We start from the raw sequence: 21,691 nt of genomic DNA on the forward strand, positions 1-21,691 counted from the left end.
AAGCTGCAGAGGCAAAGGTGAGGAGGTCTTGCCACCTAGCTTCCACCTTCCAGATGTTCACAGCTGTATGCTCACCCCTCTAGCTTCAGCAAGGCTCCGCTGCTTGGAACACTTACAGCTGCCATGCAAATCTAGAACAATTAGAGTGTAGGTGACCATCTCAGGAAGAGTCAACCTAGAGGGAGCATTATAATCTCAGCCCACACTTTACACAGATGTGGAACGGTCAGGAGATCCTGGTAATAGAGGAGATCTTGTTGTTGTTGCTTTTTAGTATAGAAACAGTCTTTCCCAGGGAAGAGCATACTTATTGCTTATCTGGTAACAAATGGTCAGCCCTGAAAGTATACATATAAGTAACAACATACAGACCAAGCAGGTTGTAATTTTATATTTTTAATATTTATGCTATAAATGTAATTATAGTATATATATTTATATATATACTATATATATTTATAAAATGTTTTCTATTTTCATATTTGTAATTATATTTTATTACATTTATTATGTATTTAGTGTGTATATGTATGTCACAGCACACAAGTGGAGATCAAGGGCTAACTGTGGGAATTGGTTTTCTCCTTATAGCATGTGCATCCCAGATATTGAACTCAGATCATCAAACTTTGCCAAAAATACCTTTACCAACTGCGCCAGATAGTTTTATGCCAACTCAATACAAGCTAAAGTTATCTGAAGAGGATGGAACCTCAGCTTGATGTGCCAGGCCTTGTTCAAGTCCATGCCTCTTTCTGAATGGAGACAGAGGAGGAGTGAATGGGGTGGAGGGTAAATGGGATGTGGGGGAGGAAATGGGGAGTGGGGACTGTGCCCCACACTGGGCACCAATTTCTTGTCATACCAAGGAGTTCCACAATAGCCTGGAATGGAGTATAACTAAGGTTTACTTATCTGGGGATAAACTCACAGTAAGGGTAACGATCTGCAGTCCTCTCTGTGCGCTGAGAACTGGAACTGAATCCAGCTGCACATAGGACTGTGCATGCTTTTTGTCTGCATTTATAGTACATGAGATCACACACAAAGTGGACCAGTATCTTAAAGGCTACTGGCTGAATGAGTTCCCGCAACACTCGGTATGTAAAATGAATAAAACAGTTAATTGAATAGAATAAAAGAACAATAAAAAGGAAATGCCTCCATAAGATCAGGCTGTTAGAGTGTTGTCTTGATTAATGACTGATGGAGGAGAACCCAGCCCATTGTAGGTAATGCTGTTCCTGGACTAGTGGTCCTGGGTTCTAGAAGGCAGTCTGACCAAACCATGAGAAACAAGTCAGTAAGCAACATTCCTCCTTTGCTTCTGCATCAGCTCCTGCCTCCAGGTTCCTGCCCTGCTTGAGTCCTGTTTTGAATTCCTTTGATGATGAGCAATGATGTGGATACCTAAGCAAAATAAATTTTTTCCTCCCCAAGTTGCTTTTAGTCATGGTAACCCTCACTAAGACACCCACTGAACCTTCTTACAGGTTCATTACTTAAAACTTCTTAGTCATAGATTTTATTTTATTAGTAATGAATGCTTAGAAATTGCTAACTGGGTACCAGGTTGTGGTATAGGGCTTTACAGGCGACATCTCTTTTTTTTTTTGTTTTTTTGTTTTTTTGTTTTTTTGTTTTTTTGTTTTTTGGTTTTTCGAGACAGGGTTTCTCTGTAGCTACGGAGCTTGTCCTGGAACTAGCTCTTACAGACCAGGCTGGCCTCGAACTCACAAAGATCCGCCTGTCTCTGCCTCCCGAGTGCTGGGATTAAAGGCGTGCGCCACCACCGCCCGGCCCAGGCGACATCTCTTAATCCTTATAACTTCCTTGTCTGTACACAACATATTATTGGGTTTGTTGTACAATAAAGAAATCAAGGCACCAAGAAGATGAACAGCCATCCAGGCCAAGGAGATGGGATTTGAACCTAGGCAGCATGGCTGTTAGTGCCCACACTCTTACAACTATGCTAGGTAACCTAGATAATGATGATTCTATAGCATAAGGGATTTAGGGTTGAGATTGGGCCTTTTGACTTACTGCCTCTTTCATACACTAAAAGCCAGCAGCTTGGAGACTTAAAAAAAATGAAATTATAACATTAATGTTGTCCGTTACTGAATTTCTAAAGCAAAGGGAAGATGTCTTAAGAACCAAGAATGAATTATCAAGCATAAACTCTGGCAGAACTAGGCTAACTTTTTCGAAAATAATGGGTAGCTCATTTTACGCATTGGGTGAGCATCACCAACTTTACTCTCTGTGGAGATTGCTGGATTCAGAGCGACTTTTATGAGTGAGGCAATGCACAAAACACATAATGCAAGATATTCTCCCCCCCCACCCCCGTGTGTGTGTGTGTGTGTGTGTGTATGTCTGTGTGGATATATATATTTAGAGAAGCAAACAAGGGCCTAAATGACTCTTCCTTTCCTGTCTTCCTCACCACCTGTCTGTCAACTGTCCATCCTGTCTCCCAGCACCTACAAATGAGGCTGTCTTTTCCCCAGCACCAGGCCTGGATTCTGCAGCTGTCACCAACTGCATCTCTTAAAGCGGTGGTTCTCAGCCTGAGGGTCGCAACCCCTTTGAAGGTTAAACAACCTTTTCACAAGGATCCCATATCAGATAATTACATTTTGACTCTTATTAGTAGCATAATTACAGCTATAAAGTAACAGCAAAATAATCTTATGATTGGAGGGTCACCGCAACATGAAAGACTGTCTCAAAGGTTCACAACATTAGGAAGGTTGAGCGCACTGACCTGAAGCATGACGTCAGATCTATCTCATTTGTGCCCCAACTTTCTCCTGAGACTCTTCTATCCAGATTCCCATAAGTCTCATCTTTCATTTCTTTGGCCTCTTTGGCCATGCTCCCGCCTGGCTTCCCTGACCTAGCCACTCCAGCCTTGGCATTCTGCTCCTTGCCTCAGATCTCTGCAAGTGTTATTCTTTTTACCTGGGTTATCTTTCTTCGCTTTGTGCCTTTTTATGATTTTTCCTATCAGCTTGAGTGTTACCTCCTCAAAGAGCCCCCAGGAGGGCCTGCTGGGTGTCATGATCTGGATTTCTTCACACAACTCTTGGTCCATTGGAAAGTTTGTTGGTCAGTTTAGCTAACAGGGATCTTGATCAGTCAGTTTTGTCTGCCTTCACACCTAGTGACAAGTTCTAGAGCAGTGGTTCTCAATGCTCCTAGTGCCATGACCTATTAACACAGTTCCTCAGGTATGATGACCCAACCATAAAATTATTTTATTGCTACTTTAATTTTATTACTGTTATGAATCATAATGTAAGTATCTGACATGCAGGATATCTGATATGTCACCCCCACCAGAGGGGTGTCTGAGGGATTTGGATGAAAATCCTAAAGGTAAGTGGGTCTTAGGGATGCAGTGAGTGGTGTGTGTGTGTGTGTGTGTGTGTGTGTGTGAAAGGGGGGGGGAGGAGAAGAAGAAGAAGAAGAGAGAGAGAGGGAAGAAGAGGGAGAGAGGAGAAGATGAGGATTAGTATAGGATGGTTTGAGAAGTCAAATGAACGCTCTGCAACTTGTCACATGTGCAGTAGAGACTGGATTCAAAAATTCTCACATCTCATTTCATTATATTTCACATTAAATCATACTTTTTGGCTAAGTTTGTTTTAACACAAGTAAAAAGCAATGTATAAATGCTAGAAAATGCATTTTCATTTTCAAGCGTGTTTTCTTCAGTTTGGAAATATATTTTAAACTTTGGAGGAGAATAAAATAGAGAAAATGAAAACCAAATTTCAGTTTCTTTTATTTCAGAAATACTTTATCAGCTAAAAACTTGTTATCAGCTAAAAACTTGAGCATTACAGCTTTTTAACCAAGAAAAAGTAAAACATAATTAAAAACGCTTGAGTTCATATTATGAAGGAATGAGTGTGCATGGTGATGCCTACCCTATAATCCCAGTACTAGAGAGGCTGAGGCAGGAGGATTGTGAGTTCAAGTTATTCTGGATGTATAGCGAAAACTAGGATAATAAAGTAAAATTAGGAAAGACAATCAAGTTAAGAGAACAAGTTTCTTCCCTAGAGAAATTTTATTGATATTTAATTTTGTGTGTTATTGTTAGCACCAGGATGAAAAAATCTACATTATATATTTAAATATTATTTTACAAGATGGTATACTTATAAGTTTCTAATTTTATGGTTTTTCTTATTTTTATCTTTGCTAATTTAATAGCATGTCAATATAGCTTTCATATAACCTTTGCAAAAGTGTTATACCTGTTTTCTAAACACGTGTCTAACTTTACTTTTGTCTTTCTTTGGCAGATGACATTTGACCCAGAAATCTTCTTCAACGTCTTACTGCCTCCCATTATATTTCATGCGGGATACAGTCTGAAGAAGGTAAACCTAGGCAGCCACCCTTCTTTTACCATTAAGTAGAGAATTTGGCCAGCACCAATGAGAAGTAGTTATATATTACGGGATTTCCAATTCAGTAGGAACAGCATCATGCAGTAAGTGTTCAAGTCTGACATTCTCAGAATTCTTTTAACTCTATTAAACCTATGCTCAGGGCTCAGTCATACATAGCTTGTCTAAAAGTGAGATTTGCTGTAAATGCAAAATGTACCCTAGATATTAAAGTCTTAGCATTTTAAAAAGAATGAAAATCATCTCGATAATATTTTATATTGATTTCATAAAGAAACTATAGCATTAGGAATATACTGTGTTAAACAGAACATTTACAAGCTCCATTTCATCTTTTAAAGGTTTATTTAATGTGCCCCTGTAGGAGATCCATCAATGCATACATGACCTATGCGATTCGATCATTGGACAGTGTTATCCTAGATGATGTGCCCCAAGCACTCACATTCTAGCTGCCACTGGGTTTGTTACCAGGGAGCAGAGTCAGGAAGACTGGGGTTATTCACAGGGAGAGCCACAGTTTTCAGTCTCTGAGCTCCTGCCTGGCGGTTCTCGGGCACAGGCTGACTGTCCCTGTCACTTAGATGACTGGTGCTGTACCACAGAGTGGGACAGAGGGATCATGCCACTCCTCTGCTGCCTAGTCCCCACCTTGGAGACCCCCTGGGGCTTTGGCCTGCCATACCCTGCAGTAAGGCAGCTTCTTCATTACAGACCCGGATGGGTTTTTGTTGTTGTTTTGTGGACTCCAGGCTCCCTCTTGCTGTCAACGCTGGCTACTCCGCTCTCACTAAGTCTGGAAGGGAATTTCCCTAAGCAAGCATTTGCAAGGATTCAGGCTAGATTTTTGCGGGTCATCTTTCATCAGACCCTACCTCAGTGCTAGGCATCATTTCATTTTCAACCCATGAAGTGTTTATTTAGCTAGGGTTTTAGTGTTTGGTTATAACACATTCAGAAGATGTGTGGTGGGGAGAGCACAGAATATTCTATGAAAGTCAGAAGCCATTTAAGTCTTTTAGAATAATATTTTGAAAGTTAAAGGTGTTGTGTCTACAAAACCCTTCTTGACAACTGTGTCTCGATTAAGTAATTGTCCCAGAGCCCTGACCATTCATGGCCCAGCCTGTTCCTCTCCTGGGTTCTAGGTGGTTCTGTGGGTTATCTTTCCCCTGTTGTCATCATTCAGATTTTTTTTTCTTTTTTTGCTTTTCTTTTCTCCTTATTTGTGGAGAAATCACTTGATTAGATTCATACTCAGGTGAAGTAAATCTAAGGATGAGGTTACAAGCAGATTTGCCTAAATACTGAGAGAAGGGGAGGCTATGAGGGCCAGGCTTATTCTTACTTCCTGTTTCAGTACGAAATGCAGATGTACTTTATGAAATATTTTCTGTTTCTCCCCAGAGGCACTTTTTTCAAAACCTGGGATCCATTTTAACATATGCCTTCTTGGGAACAGCCATTTCCTGTGTGGTCATAGGGTAAGTGACATTCGGAGCCTGAGCTCTTGGTGGCTGGAGGGCATCAGTCTGGGACGGGATCTCAGACCCCTGGACTCTTGCTTCTTGGACCAAGTGTGTTTTCTTTTAGTGCATCTCATTTGGGTTTGTTTCACTTGGTTTGTGTTGTAGCTGTTTTGTTGAATTACCATAGTGGGAATCTAAGATGTTAGGCAAGCCTCGTGCCACAGAGTGCCATCCTCAGACATCACGTCTTGATAGATTTCTTTGAGCTATGGTCCAACATTTCTGTATCTCCTGACAAACATAAGGCTTTAGAGCAAAGCAAACTGCTACTAGATGACTGGATTTTCTCTGTGAGTTTGTGCTTCGGATTTAGGGTGTGTGCACCACTTGGCCTGAGTTATGAGAAACCAACCACATTCTTACTTAGCTTGAGTAATGGATATGGTATCAATGCATTTTCCCATCATCTTTGTAAGGCCTTACCTATATTTGACAGAAATGTAGCAGTGACTATATGCCAAGCATCTTCCTCTAAACGGAAATTTATAAGCAAGGAGTTTGAAACAGGTAACTCAAATTCCAGCAGAACTGTAAATGTCTGGGGTGACTTTGTGGTTGCCACTCTATAGAATCTGAGCTTTTTTGTTTCTCAGTATATTTATTGGTTATGCTGCTGGTCCAGAGTCTAACTGCAGCGACTCTGGCACACAGCTCACCATAAAGCAAAAGAGGTCCAACACGCTGAAATGTGTCCAGAAATGAAAATGATAGCCCTCTGCAGACAGACGTTCAGGTGCTGCGGCTTTGATGATGTATCCATCTTAAACCAGGAGACGCGCCAACTCTACATGTTTGTTTATTTATTTATTGTTTTACTCTCTGCATTTCTCAACACTCTAACCAAGAAAGTGATGCTGAGCGCACATACCAGTCTCGCCTCCAGCTTTTCTCTTATGAGGTGTTCTGTGTGTGCCGGCCAGAGCCGAGGAGGTGTTCGGGGCTCTGCGCAAACCCAAGAGCAGGGAGAGTCTGTGACGAACACTTGTTTAGTTAAGAGTGAGAGCCACTGATCTCTGTACTCTGTGAAAATGCATAGCATGGCTAAGGTGGGGCGGCAGCTGAAGATTTTAGCTGCCAGTGGAAGCCTGCGTAAGTGAAAACTCATCACACGTAGACTCTTGAGTGGCCCTTAAACTGCCTGTGACCTGACAAGTACAGCGCGCCTGGTCCTTCACAGAGCGGTTCGGGGAGGCCTCCATGACCCATGTGTGTATGCAGGAGCTCGATTATGTAAGTTTTGAAACTGGTAAGGGCCTTAAAAATCATTGAACGCCATTAAACCTGCTCAGTCTGAAGAGAAAGCATCTTGACAGACTGACTAATTAGGCCAGGGTTATTATCAGTGAGAAGCAGGGTCACGGTCAAGACAGAACTCCAAAGCTTAGCTCGTGACCCAGTAGAGTGTAGCTCTTGACCTCCCTACACCCCTCAGCACCGTACCAGACTCACAGAGGGTTCTGAGATACATGGCCTCTCGACAGGCATTTGTTGGTTCATAGCAAACATCAATTTTAATGGGTCTGTATTATGGGGATCTGAGTTTTATAATGGATGAAGTTTCAAAACAACTAGACAGTACTTAATTATAGCATAATTAGTTTTCATTAATATCCTGTTCCCTTTTTATATCATCTAATTTTAAGTATATTTACATGTATTTACATTTTATACTTTAATTTCTTAAGATCCTCTATTTTTTTCTTAGGTCTGAAATAGTCCTTAAAAAGTAGAAGGAACCATGCATGGTGTGCATGATATAGCTTTTCCAGAATGTTCCAATTTAAGAGATATGGTCATTTTCACTTACTGCAATTAGGATTTAATTTGGGAGGGGAGGAAGGATCACTGTGTAGTTCATTCAGGTTAGCCAAGGTTAGCTTCGTAGAAAAGTCTAGCCTCGAACTTGTCACAGCCCTCCAGCTTCCCAAGAGCTGAGCTTCAAGGTGTGTTTCACAGCACTTGGCTTCTTCTACTGGATGCTATGTGCATAACCAAAATTTAAGTAGTGATTTGAGGAGAAGTGTAGTTCTGGGAAAATCTTCAAAACTACGCTCCTTGTTTAAATCATGCGTAATAGGAGTCACAAAAATCTTGCAGGCTGCTTTCTTTTTGATTTTTTTTAAGATTTTATACACAAGTACCATAGTTACATCTTTTATAACTCTCTCCCCACTCCAGCTCCTCCTGGGTCTCCCCATATCTCTCCCAAGTTCATGACCTCTTCTTTCTTGTTTCATCTATGTATGTATGAATATATAGATATGGCTTGCTGAATCCATTTTTTTTTTTTTTTTTTTTGGTTTGGTTTGGTTTGGTTTTCCTAGACAGGCAGGGTTTCTCTGTAGCTTTTGAGCCTGTCCTGGAACTGGCTCTTGTACACCAGGCTGGCCTGAAACTCCCAGAGATCCGCCTGCCTCTGCCTCCTGAGTGCTGGGATTAAAGGCATGCGCTACCACTGCCTGGCTCCCATTTTGTATTGTTCATATGTATCTGTGTTTAGTACTGACCACTGAGGGTTGGATAACCGTCAGGAACTTGTCCACAGAGAAGACTGAATCTCTTTCTAATAGCAGCCATTAATTGCATATAGCTCTTCACCCAGAGGTGTGGCCTGTGAGATTCCCTCCATTCACGTTGGCATGTTAACTGGTGTTGACATTGTGTAGGCATTATTTAAATGACCATATTTTTGAGATTGTGGGTTTGGCATCTCATCATAAGACACAGTGGATGCCCTAGTCCTCTGATTCTTACAGTCTTTCCACCCCATGTTCTACAAACTTCCTGGAGCCTCAAGTGTACGAGTCGTGTTGTGGATTTATCTGCTGGCCTGCACAGCTCACAGTCAGTTGTTCTCTGTATTTTGACAAGTTGTAGATTTCTGTAATGGTCTCCATCCACTGTAAAACCCAAGCTTCTTTGGTGAGGAATGAGAGCTGTACTCTTCTGTGGGTGTAAGGTTAATTATTTAGAATGCAGTTAGAAGTTACATTAGATTAGGGAAATGGTTTAAGAAAGAGAGTAGATTCTCCTTTATGGACCATGACATCTCCAGCCATGCCTAGTCAGCTAGGTTTACAGTATTAGGCATTAATTCCATCCTATTGAGCATGCCTGAAATGCAATAAGAAAGTTTTTGGTTACCTCCAAGATATAAGTGCCACTATTGCACCTTAATATATTGCCATCCTAGTCACTGTTGTGGATTATTGCTTTACAGCTAGTTGGGACTTTTGATTACTTTTCTTCTTTGGCATCCTGCATAGCACCTTCTGGTTTATCCTTAGGAAGGTTTCCACATCAGATCCCACTGAATCATTCAAGTCCTGTGTCTAAAGTATGGTATCTTCAGCCATAGAGACTTACATTCAAATTCCAGGAGGCAACAAAAATACAGTGTAATGCCTGTGTTGTTTATTGGGTGTCTCTTGGACTCCCTTGACCAATAACTCAAAAAGAAGTTTCTCTTGCCTAGGACTATGATTATTTTTATTTGGTAGTCTATGGCCCTTGGAGAAGAATATTATCACCCCAGGTGGCATAACTTCATTTAAACTTTAAACTATGTATGTGTGTGTGTAGACTCCCACATACCATGGCTCTTCTTCCACCATGTGAATTTCAGGGATCTAATCGTGGTTGTTAGGCTTGATGATGAGCACCTTTATTCACTGAGCCATCTTGCTGGTCCAAGATACTTTTATAAGAGCAATGAGACTGGTATTCTCTTTAGTTTCTCTGTTAATGGAGAATTTAAACCAACTGTACAATACCAGAAATATTTATAGAAAGAACAGCTAGCATTTTGAATTTGTTCTCTCATGCCAGGTGCTGAGATAAGCTTTTCACATATGCTATCTCATATCATCATAACAATAACCTCATGAGATAACCGCTGTTGTTACTTACGTTTGGGTACAAGGCTGCCAAGTCTGAGACTTTCTCAAAGCTACACAGCAATCAAATAGTAGTGACTGGTAGAGCCTGCCAGACCCCAGAGTGCGTACTCTCAGCAGCCCCATATCCTCCTAATACAGCTCGCTACAGCACTCGCGTTCTGCATTGAGTCACTGCACCTGCCTGATAGACTAGCACTCCAGTGATTTCAAGTTCATACATTTTTCATTATAGCTAATGATTATGAAATCTGGGTATTTAAGAATTAGCTGTAAATATGACTGCATAGAAGAAACCAAACCTTCCATCTCTCACTGGAGGCAGCTAGAAGGAAGCTAGAATATACTTTACGTCTTTAATGTTACTGGACTCTTGATAATTTATCTGGGAAAACCTGTATTCATAAATATGAGGTTGTTTACATTGTGCATGCCAACATTCCTCAGGACTGATTTCCCCATAGGCACCCTTAATACACACAGAATATTAAGATGCCCGGCAGTCTCTTCTAAGAGACACAATCCTGACCAGGGCTTCGTGGGTGCTTGTTGCTGCTCTCTGAGTAGACATCTGCTCACCTGGGGATCTTTAGATCTACTGATAGGGTGAGCCCCAGCAACCCCCAAATACTTAGCCCTAAAGAAGGGGCACCTTGGTCACTGAGAAGCTAAATGTGAAGCTGGCAGCTCAGAGGGAAAAGCTAACACTTATTCGTGTCTTTAAACACCAACCTAGGAAGAGAATAAATTCGAGATAAGCCCTCAACTTGAGCAACAGGAACCCTGGGGTTGTGCACAAAGAATTCAGGGAGGAGTGAAGGTCTTTGAGTTAGCTGTGAATTTTTATAGGTGAGGGCCTGCACAGATCTCCCCATTTCATCAGACTCTTCAGGGAGCTACAATCTGTATGGAAGAAAAAGAAAAAGAACCTTCCTTTTCTAAAAGTCAGGGCAAAGACATAGTTGCCACAGTTAGGGTTTTATGGGACTCTGTATTTAGTTAGGACTGAAGGCGTCTTCAGAATACACTGAGAGCGGCTATAAAGTCTGGAAATACACACATTATCGCTTTATCTTGTGTGGTAAGGTAGTGACAATACAGTAGTCATTATGCATTTTTGTTCCCTGACTTGACGGCCATCTGTCCTGTTGACTGAGGAATGGAAGTAAGGGGTTGTAAATCTAAAATAACCACTCAGGTTTTTACAAAATGACATCAAAACCATTTTCCAAAGTAATGTTACCATTTTTTTTCCTCTTAATGTTTCACAATCCAGTCGGTACAAAATGAAATTGCATCGTAGCCGTCACGTGCTGTTGGTGGCTATACCTTTGTCCATTTCCCACAAACTCTTTCAAGCTCTTTGCATGTGGCCTATGTTAATCCGCACTCACTTGCATGGCTTGGAAGTGCATCTCTCAGGTTGCAGAGCGCTTAGCCATTTTGTATTCATTTTTTATTAAGCCCTTCTCTGCCAAGAACTCCTATGGTACCTTTCTCTTAACTACTCTAAACTTACGTTGTTTGTAGTGTGTTCACTGGGGTGACAGTTTCAGTTCTGGTTGACAGTAGGTTTCCAGTTAAATTTTTCATCTCAAGTGTACAGCCGATTTTGGGAATACCGTTTATTAGCTAGGCTTGCATTTCTTCCAGGTATTGCTCGCTTTATTTCTTAGCTCTCAGTTCTATTGGAATGATCCATAATCTATGTCCACAACTAACTACTACTGATTAGTCTTAGTTACCCCAGCTTCTTAGATTTTAGCGTTTTATACAGAAAGACTCAGGCTATATTATTCTTTAGGAAACATTAGTTCTTTATTTGTTCATATAAATTTACTACAATACATCTATGAATATACAAACATTTCACATTTATTAAAACTGTAGTTTGTACATAATTGCATATCTTATGTTTTTGTTAGGGATCCCCATGAACATGAACAGGAGAGAGGGTATTTGTGGCTTCAGTGGTAAAGTAGAAATGTGATACAATTTAGACCCCATCAGTAGGAATATAAACAAGTAAATTTATACAATATAAAAATTCACAGCAGGGAAAAGCAGTAACATTATCTATGACAGCATAGATGAATCTCAAGAATACTATGTGAAATGGGCACATTTGCTATAGCATCATTGTTTGTAACTGACAAACACTGAATACACACATGTGGATGTGAAGATGTGTGTGCAAACGTGTATTAAGTAAGGGACTGAAAACACAGAATTCAGTGCCATGATCAGTTCTTGGAGGAAAAGGCAAGAAAGACACGGAAAGAAACACAAAGGAGACATATATTAAGCCCAGTGTGCTGAGCCATGAACTGCTGTTTCTCCGGGTACACCATCTAGTGTATTATTATGATGTATAACGCATCTTCTGTATAGCCTATTGCATGTATCAATTACATTAACCAGAACATGAAAGGGATAAGGAGAAGGAGCTATTTAATGGGCTTAGACAATTTCGCTTTGTTACCCTGCGGTTCATTTCCAATCCTGGGAAACTATTCTTTTATTCTTTTCCTCTGTGTGTTTTAATGAGAACAGTTGGGGTTGGCAGGCAGCAGCAGAGAGGCACAAATGCCAAGGGAGGGTTTGCCAGGACCCCCAGGTTCACTCTTACAAGTCCCAAAGCCCCTGTTTTCCCTCTTTCTTCCATCCCCACTTCTCTTTGTGTTCTCTTCTCCAGGTCCTTTCTTCTCAGCCACCTCCTCTCTGTCTCTTGAGACCTTCTGGACTGCTCTTCATGTCTCTCTCTTTCTTGGACTTTGAAAATAGCTCAGGGAGGCCTGTTGGGCCAGGCTACCAGGCCTGGACCTCACGGGTGCATTCATTTACTCTGGATTCCGAGCTGGTTGGAGTAGCTATCTCTGGTATCAAGGGGGAAAATAAATATATCCCTTTCCACACACAGTTGAGTAAGAAATATGATCTCTAGTCTGTGAGGGGACTGCACATGCTGTGGGCAGGGTGGTTTCTTCTCTCCATATCGAAGCAGGCACAGACTCTACTGCTGGCAGCGGAGAGGAGAGGGGTATGTGTGGGGAGAGAAACAAAAGGTAGGAGGAAGAGACGATGGAGAAGCATCAGAGGGGCAATTTGGAGGTGGAAGAGCACACACAGATTTGCTAGTCCCATTCCCCTGCTGCCTGCATGGTGCTGGAGCTAAAACTGCCAGAGCTGGGAAACAAGAAAAAAAAACTTCCAAAGAAAAATGAAACCTGACTCCAAATTGGCAAAAGAAATATTGGAAGCACTGAAGGATGTTATGTAAAAATGCTGGAGTGGAACGAGAGCAGTGTCTAATCATGAAAGAAAAATGTGCAAATTATTAAAAAGTATTCTGAGAGAGGTTTTGTCTGAAGAGCCCTTCCATAGAGCCATCTAGCTGAAGGCTTCTAGCGATGGGATTCCTAGTAAATGAAATAGCCCAAGCCTTTCTCTTATCCTTTAGCACCTAAAATGAAAAATCTGTTTTCTTCCTTATTTAATAAAAATTTGATAAAAGAGTTACAGTATATGTAGTACTGCTTACACCCCTCCACACACATTCAGATAAAAAGTAGGAAAAAATAAAGGAGATTATATTCATTTTTATTCCATGTAATAACCTTTAACTTCCAATTATTGGTGTCTTCAAACAGCCTCCATGACTCAGCGGTTTAAGCAGGGCTCTCCTGGGTAGTTTCTGGTCTAAGTAAAATGGGCTCTTCACGTGTGTCATGATTGGCTGTGACTTTTGGCTGTGACTTGGGCATGTACTCAGAGTAGTAGAGCTTCAGAAACACGCCGGGGACTAGAGAGGCTTCTGGGGACGTGACTGCTGACCTGAGAAAGCCAAACAAGGATCCAGGAGTGGATAGCCTATCAGATAAGACATCCCAGCAGAGGGCAGCAGCCAGACAGAGCGCTCATGCTGCCTGTTGTTCAAGGAGGCCAGAAGACACGACAACAGTTAACCATGGTGGGGAGGCAGTGCCAGGCCACATCTTGACACCTGTGTCCTGAAGTTTAGCTATGACTTGGCTGACCAGAGGGTCGTAATTAAAGAGCCACCCCTCCCCCTATGGCAAGACTGTGAAGATAAACCTAAGAAAGCCATGGTAGATAGTAAGAGAACAGGCAGGAAGTGCTAGAGTTTGACTCTGGCTCTTCCCTAGGGGCAATGTGAGCCATGTTCAGGTGAAGAGAAATAAAGGCCATCATCATCAAACATAAATTTCTGACTTCAACCTGCTGGGAGACCTTGCTGGTCCGAGGTTGCAATCTACCATGGCCTGGCAGCTCTCTCCGAAGCTCAGCAACATGGAGGACTGCCTCCCCAGTGAGACTTCTAGCTCTCTACCTGACCTTATCTGGAGACTCCTCTGTGCCCGGAGGACTGGCCTTCTCTGAAAGCTGTCTCTAAGCCTGGATACCTGATTTATCTCTCGTGTGACCCTTGGCACATTTCCTGCTAGAAGCCTTCCAGATATGGTAACTGAGCCTTGTACTTGAAGCTTTGCTATAGGACCCTGCTGCCACATATAAAGCCTTAGGATAGGAGCACACCACTTAATGATGCCCTGCCACTGTCCCCAGTCTCTATGTTCCCCTTTCTTTCTGGAATAAAGCAGAGTTGTAACATGTAAATGGTTTTCCTGGAGTACTGTCTCCAAAGACCCACAAGTCATCAGACCCGACTGTGCTCACTCCCTTGCGCTCCCCCGCCCCTTGCGGACAAGTAGCCTTCCCAAGGAAGAAGCAAACCACAGAACCTTCTCACTGTGGGTTTGACTGTCAAATACATCGTGGTCTGAGTCTCACACACTAGCCCTCCTCGTTCTTCCCTGGGCTTCCTAGTAGGCTGACCTTCTATTGCCCTTGCTTTTCATTGATCAATAATTAAATTGCCAATGAGAACAGTGGAAATATGTGAGAGCTCTACATGCCCTCGTTGTCAAACAGGTGGAAGAAACAAGAGAAGTGGCTTCATCTAGCTCTGTGCGCATCTTCTGAGTGCTTAGCCCTCACTGAGCACGCTGTCTTCATTGTCTTGTTTTAACCTCACCAGAGTAAGCACAGATAGTTGTTTCTGTCCTTGGCTGCCCCTTTGAAGGCAGGCACCCAAGGCTCTGATTGTTTAGTGACTTTTATGGAATGTCACTGGTTCTAGAGTATGCCAAGCCCGTACTTGCAGTGAAATTGCCTCCTTGAGCCTCCAACACATCAGCAGCCTCAGGAATTTGTTAGACATGCGCAGTCTCAGGTGGTGCTAGGACCTCTTGAGCCCATGTTTACATCTTCACAAGGGCCCCAGGCGACTCCCACTGACACTAAAATGTTCCACGTTTTATAATAATTTTCTTAGGATTTACTAAATCCAGACTATAGGCATGAAAACAATTTCAACCACTACTGAATCCATATTATTCAGAAACCACGAAACTAAACCAAATCAGCTGATTTTATAATTCATAGCCACAGGATTTATACGACTCCCGCCTAGACATAATAGTGTATGTGCATTATGCAGGAGATAATTGGTAGAACACTGTTAGCTTGGCACAGAGAAGCATCACAGGGAAACACATTCAGTGTTGGTCCACGGATTTTAGCACTTCAGGTGTGGGAAGCACTCAGCCTGACTTAACAATTACACTCCGATGTCATTCAATTAAAATGGTCCCAATAAAAAGACTAGAAGTCAATCTTAACTACAGTTCTGAGAGGTTTACTGGCCTATTTCACTCTTGCCGGCTACTCTTCACTGCTTGAGAGACAGGTGGAGAGATCATTTCCTATAGGCAACCCATGTGATCAAGGGAATCACGACTACAATGGTGACATCATTGCTCAGCATTGAAAAGCAAGTGCACTCTTGAAGGTCATTGCCGTAGGACTCTCAGCCACTTGCCTTTCAGTTGCATCTCCTGCCTGTAAACTGTAAGAGTGAGTTTGTTCTCTTTAACTATACTTTTCTTGCAAGTTCTAGTACTTTCTGAAGCTATTGGTGTACTAAGGGTGCATTTGTTTTCTCTCTTCAAGAAAATTCTACCACATAAAAGAGATTTTTAAATACAAAGCTGAGTGTGGTAGCCCTTGCCTGTGATCTAGAACTTATAAATCGAGGTCTTCAAGGTCATCTTCAGCTACATAGACAGTTAAAGACCAGCTTGGCTACTTGAGACCCTGCCTCAAACAAAACAAAATTTAAAAGGGAATTATAAAGTCAGCAATGACAGCTTCTTGCATCCTTTAAGAACTTTTCACATGTCAACCACTGCTTTGCACGCTCTCTCTGTAGAAAACTCACTTGATCCTTCAAGATTTCCCTCAAAATAAGACAGCCTATATTTACTTCTATAAAATGTCCCGATTTTGCTTTGTTAGAATGGTTTTCTAATTTTTGTTGCAATAACAAGGAAGTTATAAAATATTTCGAGAGATCTTCTAATTTGTTTTATAGGCTTATGCCAAACATTTCATTAATTTACAAGAGAAACTCAAGGAATCTCGAGAAGGAATATCCACATAGAATGTATGAGACACAAAGCAGACCCTAATGTCAGTTATGAGCTTTAGTCAGTGTAAATGTATCAACATCAGGCTGGAAGCTGTAACAAGTGGACCAGATAGTGCAAGATGCACTGTGAGACTAGCCTCAGGGGATGTGATCATATTTAGAATCTTTCCTGCTCTACTCTTTATAAACCTGAAACTGCTTAAAAAATAACCTGTTCATAATACAGGATTTCTGTATTATAAATATTTTATACGATCCCTTTCTTAATATAGACTGTAATGTATTTTCCACGGCACCCTCTGTCCCATACTGGTTGAAAGTTGGCTCCCTTTTAGGTACGTGAACTCCTCAAAGTCATTAGGCCTGTTGTAGATGGAATCTCTTGTATGATGGTCTTTTTCCACTTCTTCTGTTTCCTGGCACCTGGCCTTCTGAGACCACTAGATGCTGGACTCTAAGGCTGGGTGGAAAGTCTCCATTAATTAGTCTCATAATTAGTCTTTTTCTCAATATTTTATATCTGCTATGAGTTCCACGCTTGCTCAATAGCTCACACTTAACCCTTTAGTTCCTCTCTACTAAGGAATGGAGATTAGCTCTCTTGAGACCTTTGCGTCTTCTCTTTAAGTGTCCACACTGCACTATTGACAAGGTCATGAGTAGATGAGAGAGCTGCCTGGGACTTAGTCTATTGTATTGCTGATCCTTAATTAACTGTAAGTCAGAGCATCTTTTACAGGTCGTACCTTCATTATAGTTTTGGTGCCGGGTAATGTGACAGCATTCCCTTCTTTCCACACCACCTGTTAACCGCTGCTAAGTCTCCCTGCCACTTCTCTTTCAATGTTCAGTTGTTCCTATTGATTTCTTAGTAACTTGATATTCTATCACCAAATCCTCGTCTTCCTAGGTAAAACTTGGTTTCTTCCATGTCAAGATAAACTGCTTACGTGAATGTGGCAATGTCGCTGTTAATCCGCGAGAAACAGTAGCTCTTGTAGGTTGCAGATTGAGTGCCTCCCCAGAAATCAGTGACCTGACTATTTCACACTGCACCGCACAGGGCTAAATACAATTACAGCCTTATCCCTTAGGAGTGCAGAAAGAGGGAAACATTATCCTAGGAGAGGGGAAAGCGAAGAGAAACTCATTTGAAAGAACGTGAGCGTTTATTGTGCATGGCTCAGGCTTGAGGGATTAGTTTCCCTTCTGGTCTCCCTGTGTCTAAGAGAAGGCAGCACAGGTTAGAACCACAGAAAAGGTGCTGTTTTCCTAGCCCTCTGCCCTCTGCCCACAAGCAGTGTTTTTGTATAGCTCACCGTATTTTCATTGTATAACTACGAGAGAGAGTTAGGGCCAACATTAATCTACTGTACGGATACAAACACCAAGGTCCGGTTCCTTCCCAAAATTCTATTAATATTTGTCAAAGTGGAGGATAACCATTTGTTCAAATTTCTGACTCTGCAAATGTTTTCCCAACAGAGTTAAGGGCCTACTCACCCTTGAAACCTGCTCTTCAAATCAGTCACCCCAAACAGAAGCAAACAAAATTTGAGACTTATGAGAGGTGTGATAAACAGTAAAATCACATGTGTTATGTGTGCATCTGTGTGCACATGTGCACTCAGTCACAGCACCTTCAGTCCTGAAACGGGGTTTAGCCCATTTTATTTCACCTGCTTATTGTGTAGGCGAGGATTTGACATTTTCCTCAGAGATGTCCATCCATAAAGGATGATGAATGTAATAAAGTTGTTCAGAGCCTGGAGGTAAACCTTCATCTTACTAAGAGTCTAGCATCGGTGACAGAAGATGTTTCAAAACTGAATTTAGTTCGTCTAGAGGAAATTATATACACAGAGCATGCAGGTTGGCTAGCATTAACACGGTCAATTACAGCCCAAATTACACGTTTCAGGAGCCATGTCTCTAAGCTCTCCTTAGACTCAACTGATCCGTCACTTCCACTGACCTGCTGTTCAGCTTGGCTACATCCACTGAACTTCTAGGGGGGAAGGAAATTGGTTTTCTGTTGGAAAAAACACAAAATCACCCTAAATGTTTTTCTTCGTTTCCTTCCAAATTTAACTAATTTTCCATCTATCATATTAGGAAAACACAACTACTTTGAAGGTATATTCTTAATGGTTGTCAAATAATTTCCACCCACCCTTTTTTTCCCTCCCTCCCAGGATTCCAGAAGGATAAGTTACAAGGAACATGCTTAGCCAGCACAATATCAGTCCAAAACACATGCTCTGATTTCATTCCTTCCATGTTGAAAATTCCAATATTCAGAATGAAATGGAAATTATTTTAAGTTTCCATGAAATTAAAGAGATTATAGTTTATCCTTGAGTTGTTCATAGCTATTTAAATAGGCTGGAGAACTTTTGAATAGTGTTAATAGTCTTAGGACTTAATTATGAGCATATGTCACGGTCAGTTAAAACCGTAGAATGAGGGGACCTGTCAGGATCATACCAGAAGGGGACCTGAACTTAGTTCAGTGTTGTGTGCACAGACCCGTGTGCTCAGGGAGTTGAGTATTAACTGACTTGGGGAATCCCTTACAAAACTAAATATCAGCGTTTAGGAAGATTCACAGGGATGTTGGAGAGAAAAGCTTCCTAACTGTTAAACGTGACAATAAAAACTGGATCATTTTGTTTACCATAAAAATGTTAACTCTAGATATAGACCTAGAGACACAGAACTTGTGAGGCTGAGGCAGGAGGATGACTCACAGTTTAAAACCAATCTGGGCTACATAGTGAGTTTGAGATCAGCCTGTGCAAACTAGCAAGACTCTGTCTCACAAGCCACCCCCAACCAAAAGGTTTTCATTCAGTGTGCCATTTTATTGCAATAATTTACAGAGACTGTTAGCTGAATTAGTTAATCCTCCCAACTGATCTTGAGAAGTCAACAGGAGGGTTGATTCAAAGAATTCCTCTTTCTGGGGTCATTCACCAAGGAAAAGAGGACTTGGCAACATTTTTAGGTAACAGTTCAGAAAATATCTTTTGGTTTTAAGGTTAATAATGTTCATAAAATGGATAATTAATTTTTCAAAACAAATTTTAATTTTATTAAAATCATCAAAAAAGTATCTAAAATACATTTTCAAGAAATGATATTTTTTCAAAATACTTAGAAAGCTTCTATTTTGTGTTTGAATGTTTTCCTTATATGTATGTCTGTGCACCACACGCATGCCTGGTGCCCTTGGAGACAAGAGGGCACTGGATCCCCTAGAGCTGATGTTGTGTTTAACTGTGAGCCATAGTGTAGGAGCTGGGTTTTGAACCCTGGTCCTCTGCAAGAGGAGCAGGCATTTAACCACTGAGCTATTTTTGTACCCCAAGAATATTTTTTGACTAAAAAAAGACTCTGAGATAAACTTTTATTCCAGTTTTCTTTGACTGGAGTGAGAAAAAGAGAGGCCATTGGATACTTAATTGATTTCCTCCATAACGTGGATTTTTCCAGTTGAATGTGTGTAGCTGGATTTCAAGAAACTCTAACTGTTTGTGTTGAAACAAAATTCTAGTTTCCAGAAAGAGCTGAGAGTGCTGTGTTTCAGGCATGGCCTCAGTGCTGGGTCTCCCAGCATCAGTCTGGGGGTTACAAGAGTCAAGAACAAGCTTTTACAGTGTTTTCTGAGAGTTGAGAGAATTATGTCTGTTAAATATAATAAGAGTGTGGGGCCAGGGAACAAATAAAATGTTGTTTAGGGATTGTATTGTTCACCAGAAACACCACATTCGTGTATCTTTTACCTTGTCTATGGTGAGTTCTTTGTCCCATTAAAGCTAATTTCCACACTGAGAATAGGGTTTTAGCACCCTGAAGTGAGTCTGCAAAATGCTTATGATGGGAAGTGTTAAACTGTACAAGCTTCCTTTAAGAAACATGTGTTGGGATACATTCTTCTCCACAGAAACAATGATCCCGGCAATAGTTACACAAAACACGCATTCGTGACAGAAGGGAAGAGAATGATAGAAGAGTGCTTGCGATGCGTCATCGAGTAAAAACATCTAATCTAGAAAGAAAATCTCCTCTTCTAAATTCTGATTTTTGACATCAAAAACTATTTAACCCTTCTGTTTTAATTTATAGTTTTTCTCTAATAAGATAGTTCCTAAAAACCCACCAGCTCATAGAGGAGTTAATTGAGAAAAGTAGCCTTAGTTTAAAGGAAAGATTTCCTGATTTCTCTGTTTAAAAGGAGGACAGAGGGGCTGGAGAGATGGCTCAGAGGCTAAGAGCACTAGCTGTGCTTCCTGAGTTCAATTCCCAGCAACCACATGGTGACTCACAACCATCTATAATGCCTCTCTTGGCATCTAGGCATACACACTAGCAGACTTCTGTATGCATAATAAATAAGTAAACCATTTTTTAAAAGACCTGTCAAAAAAGTGGAGGGAGGAAAAAAGTGGGAGGAGGCAGAGAAGACCACAAACTGTAAATCCTTAGACTTGAAGTGTTGACTGTATAATACCGTAGAATTTTGTTTTCAGCGCCTCCCCCTTTCTTGTTTAGATTTAATGGTTTTTGTGCAGTGAGCTCTCCACTGTGTAAGTCCTCCAAATCAGAATGAAGAACACAACCTAGGAGTAAGTGGTTTACACAGAATTTAGTTTAAGACTATGGGTGATGATTTTACCATTACCCAAGGACGGAGAGTAAGTTAGTGGTGGCCTTCATCCCCATATACTTCTGGGGTACAAATGACAGAGTATGGACATACTGTCCCTAACTTAAGCCAACACAGTTTTAGAAAGCAATAGAAGATCAGTTCCACTCCCCCCAAATGTAATAGATTTAAAGAACAGATATTTAAATTTTGAGGGGATAGATTTTGTTTGGAATATGAAAGAATGTTACGTTTTCTCAGAGTTCAGTTCAAGGATTTGCATATAAACCAGACTCAAAACACAGCAGAAACTGGTGATCTAGGATCTGTTTTGATCTAAAGTGACTCAGAGTCAAAGATGATTTCAAATGTGCTCAGAGGCACTTCCACGTGTTATTCCTAATTCAAATCTCGAAATTGTTTTGAAGTTCTGATCACTTTGCCTGCTGGGAAGATGACGTGGGCCTTTTTAAAGCCCTGTTTTAATAAGCAGATGTGAAAAGCCATTTAGATAAAATTATTTAGATAAAATTACATGTGGGTTTCAGAGTCAATCAAACCGTAAGCACGAGGAGTGGAGTATGGGTTATATTAAGATGGATGTTGGAAAGGCAGAGACAACTGTCACCAGGGAGGAAAGGAAGCTATGCTTCCACACCAAAATGTACAAAATGAGA

At 41.2% G+C, this 21,691-nt stretch overlaps 1 protein-coding gene across 1 annotated transcript in view; it reads left to right on the forward strand.

Moving 5' to 3' along the window:
- The window catches only part of Slc9a9 (solute carrier family 9 member A9), a 544,273-nt gene that overhangs the window by 37,574 nt on the left and 485,008 nt on the right, over positions 1-21,691 (forward strand). The window contains exons 3-4 of the mRNA XM_057767041.1: positions 4,323-4,400; positions 5,838-5,914. Of these exons, the coding sequence (XP_057623024.1) occupies positions 4,323-4,400; positions 5,838-5,914 (155 nt within the window). The remainder of the gene's footprint in view (positions 1-4,322; positions 4,401-5,837; positions 5,915-21,691) is intronic.

The sequence above is a fragment of the Chionomys nivalis genome, chromosome 4, assembly GCF_950005125.1.
Source record: "Chionomys nivalis chromosome 4, mChiNiv1.1, whole genome shotgun sequence".
In the NCBI taxonomy this organism is placed as follows: domain Eukaryota; kingdom Metazoa; phylum Chordata; class Mammalia; order Rodentia; family Cricetidae; genus Chionomys; species Chionomys nivalis.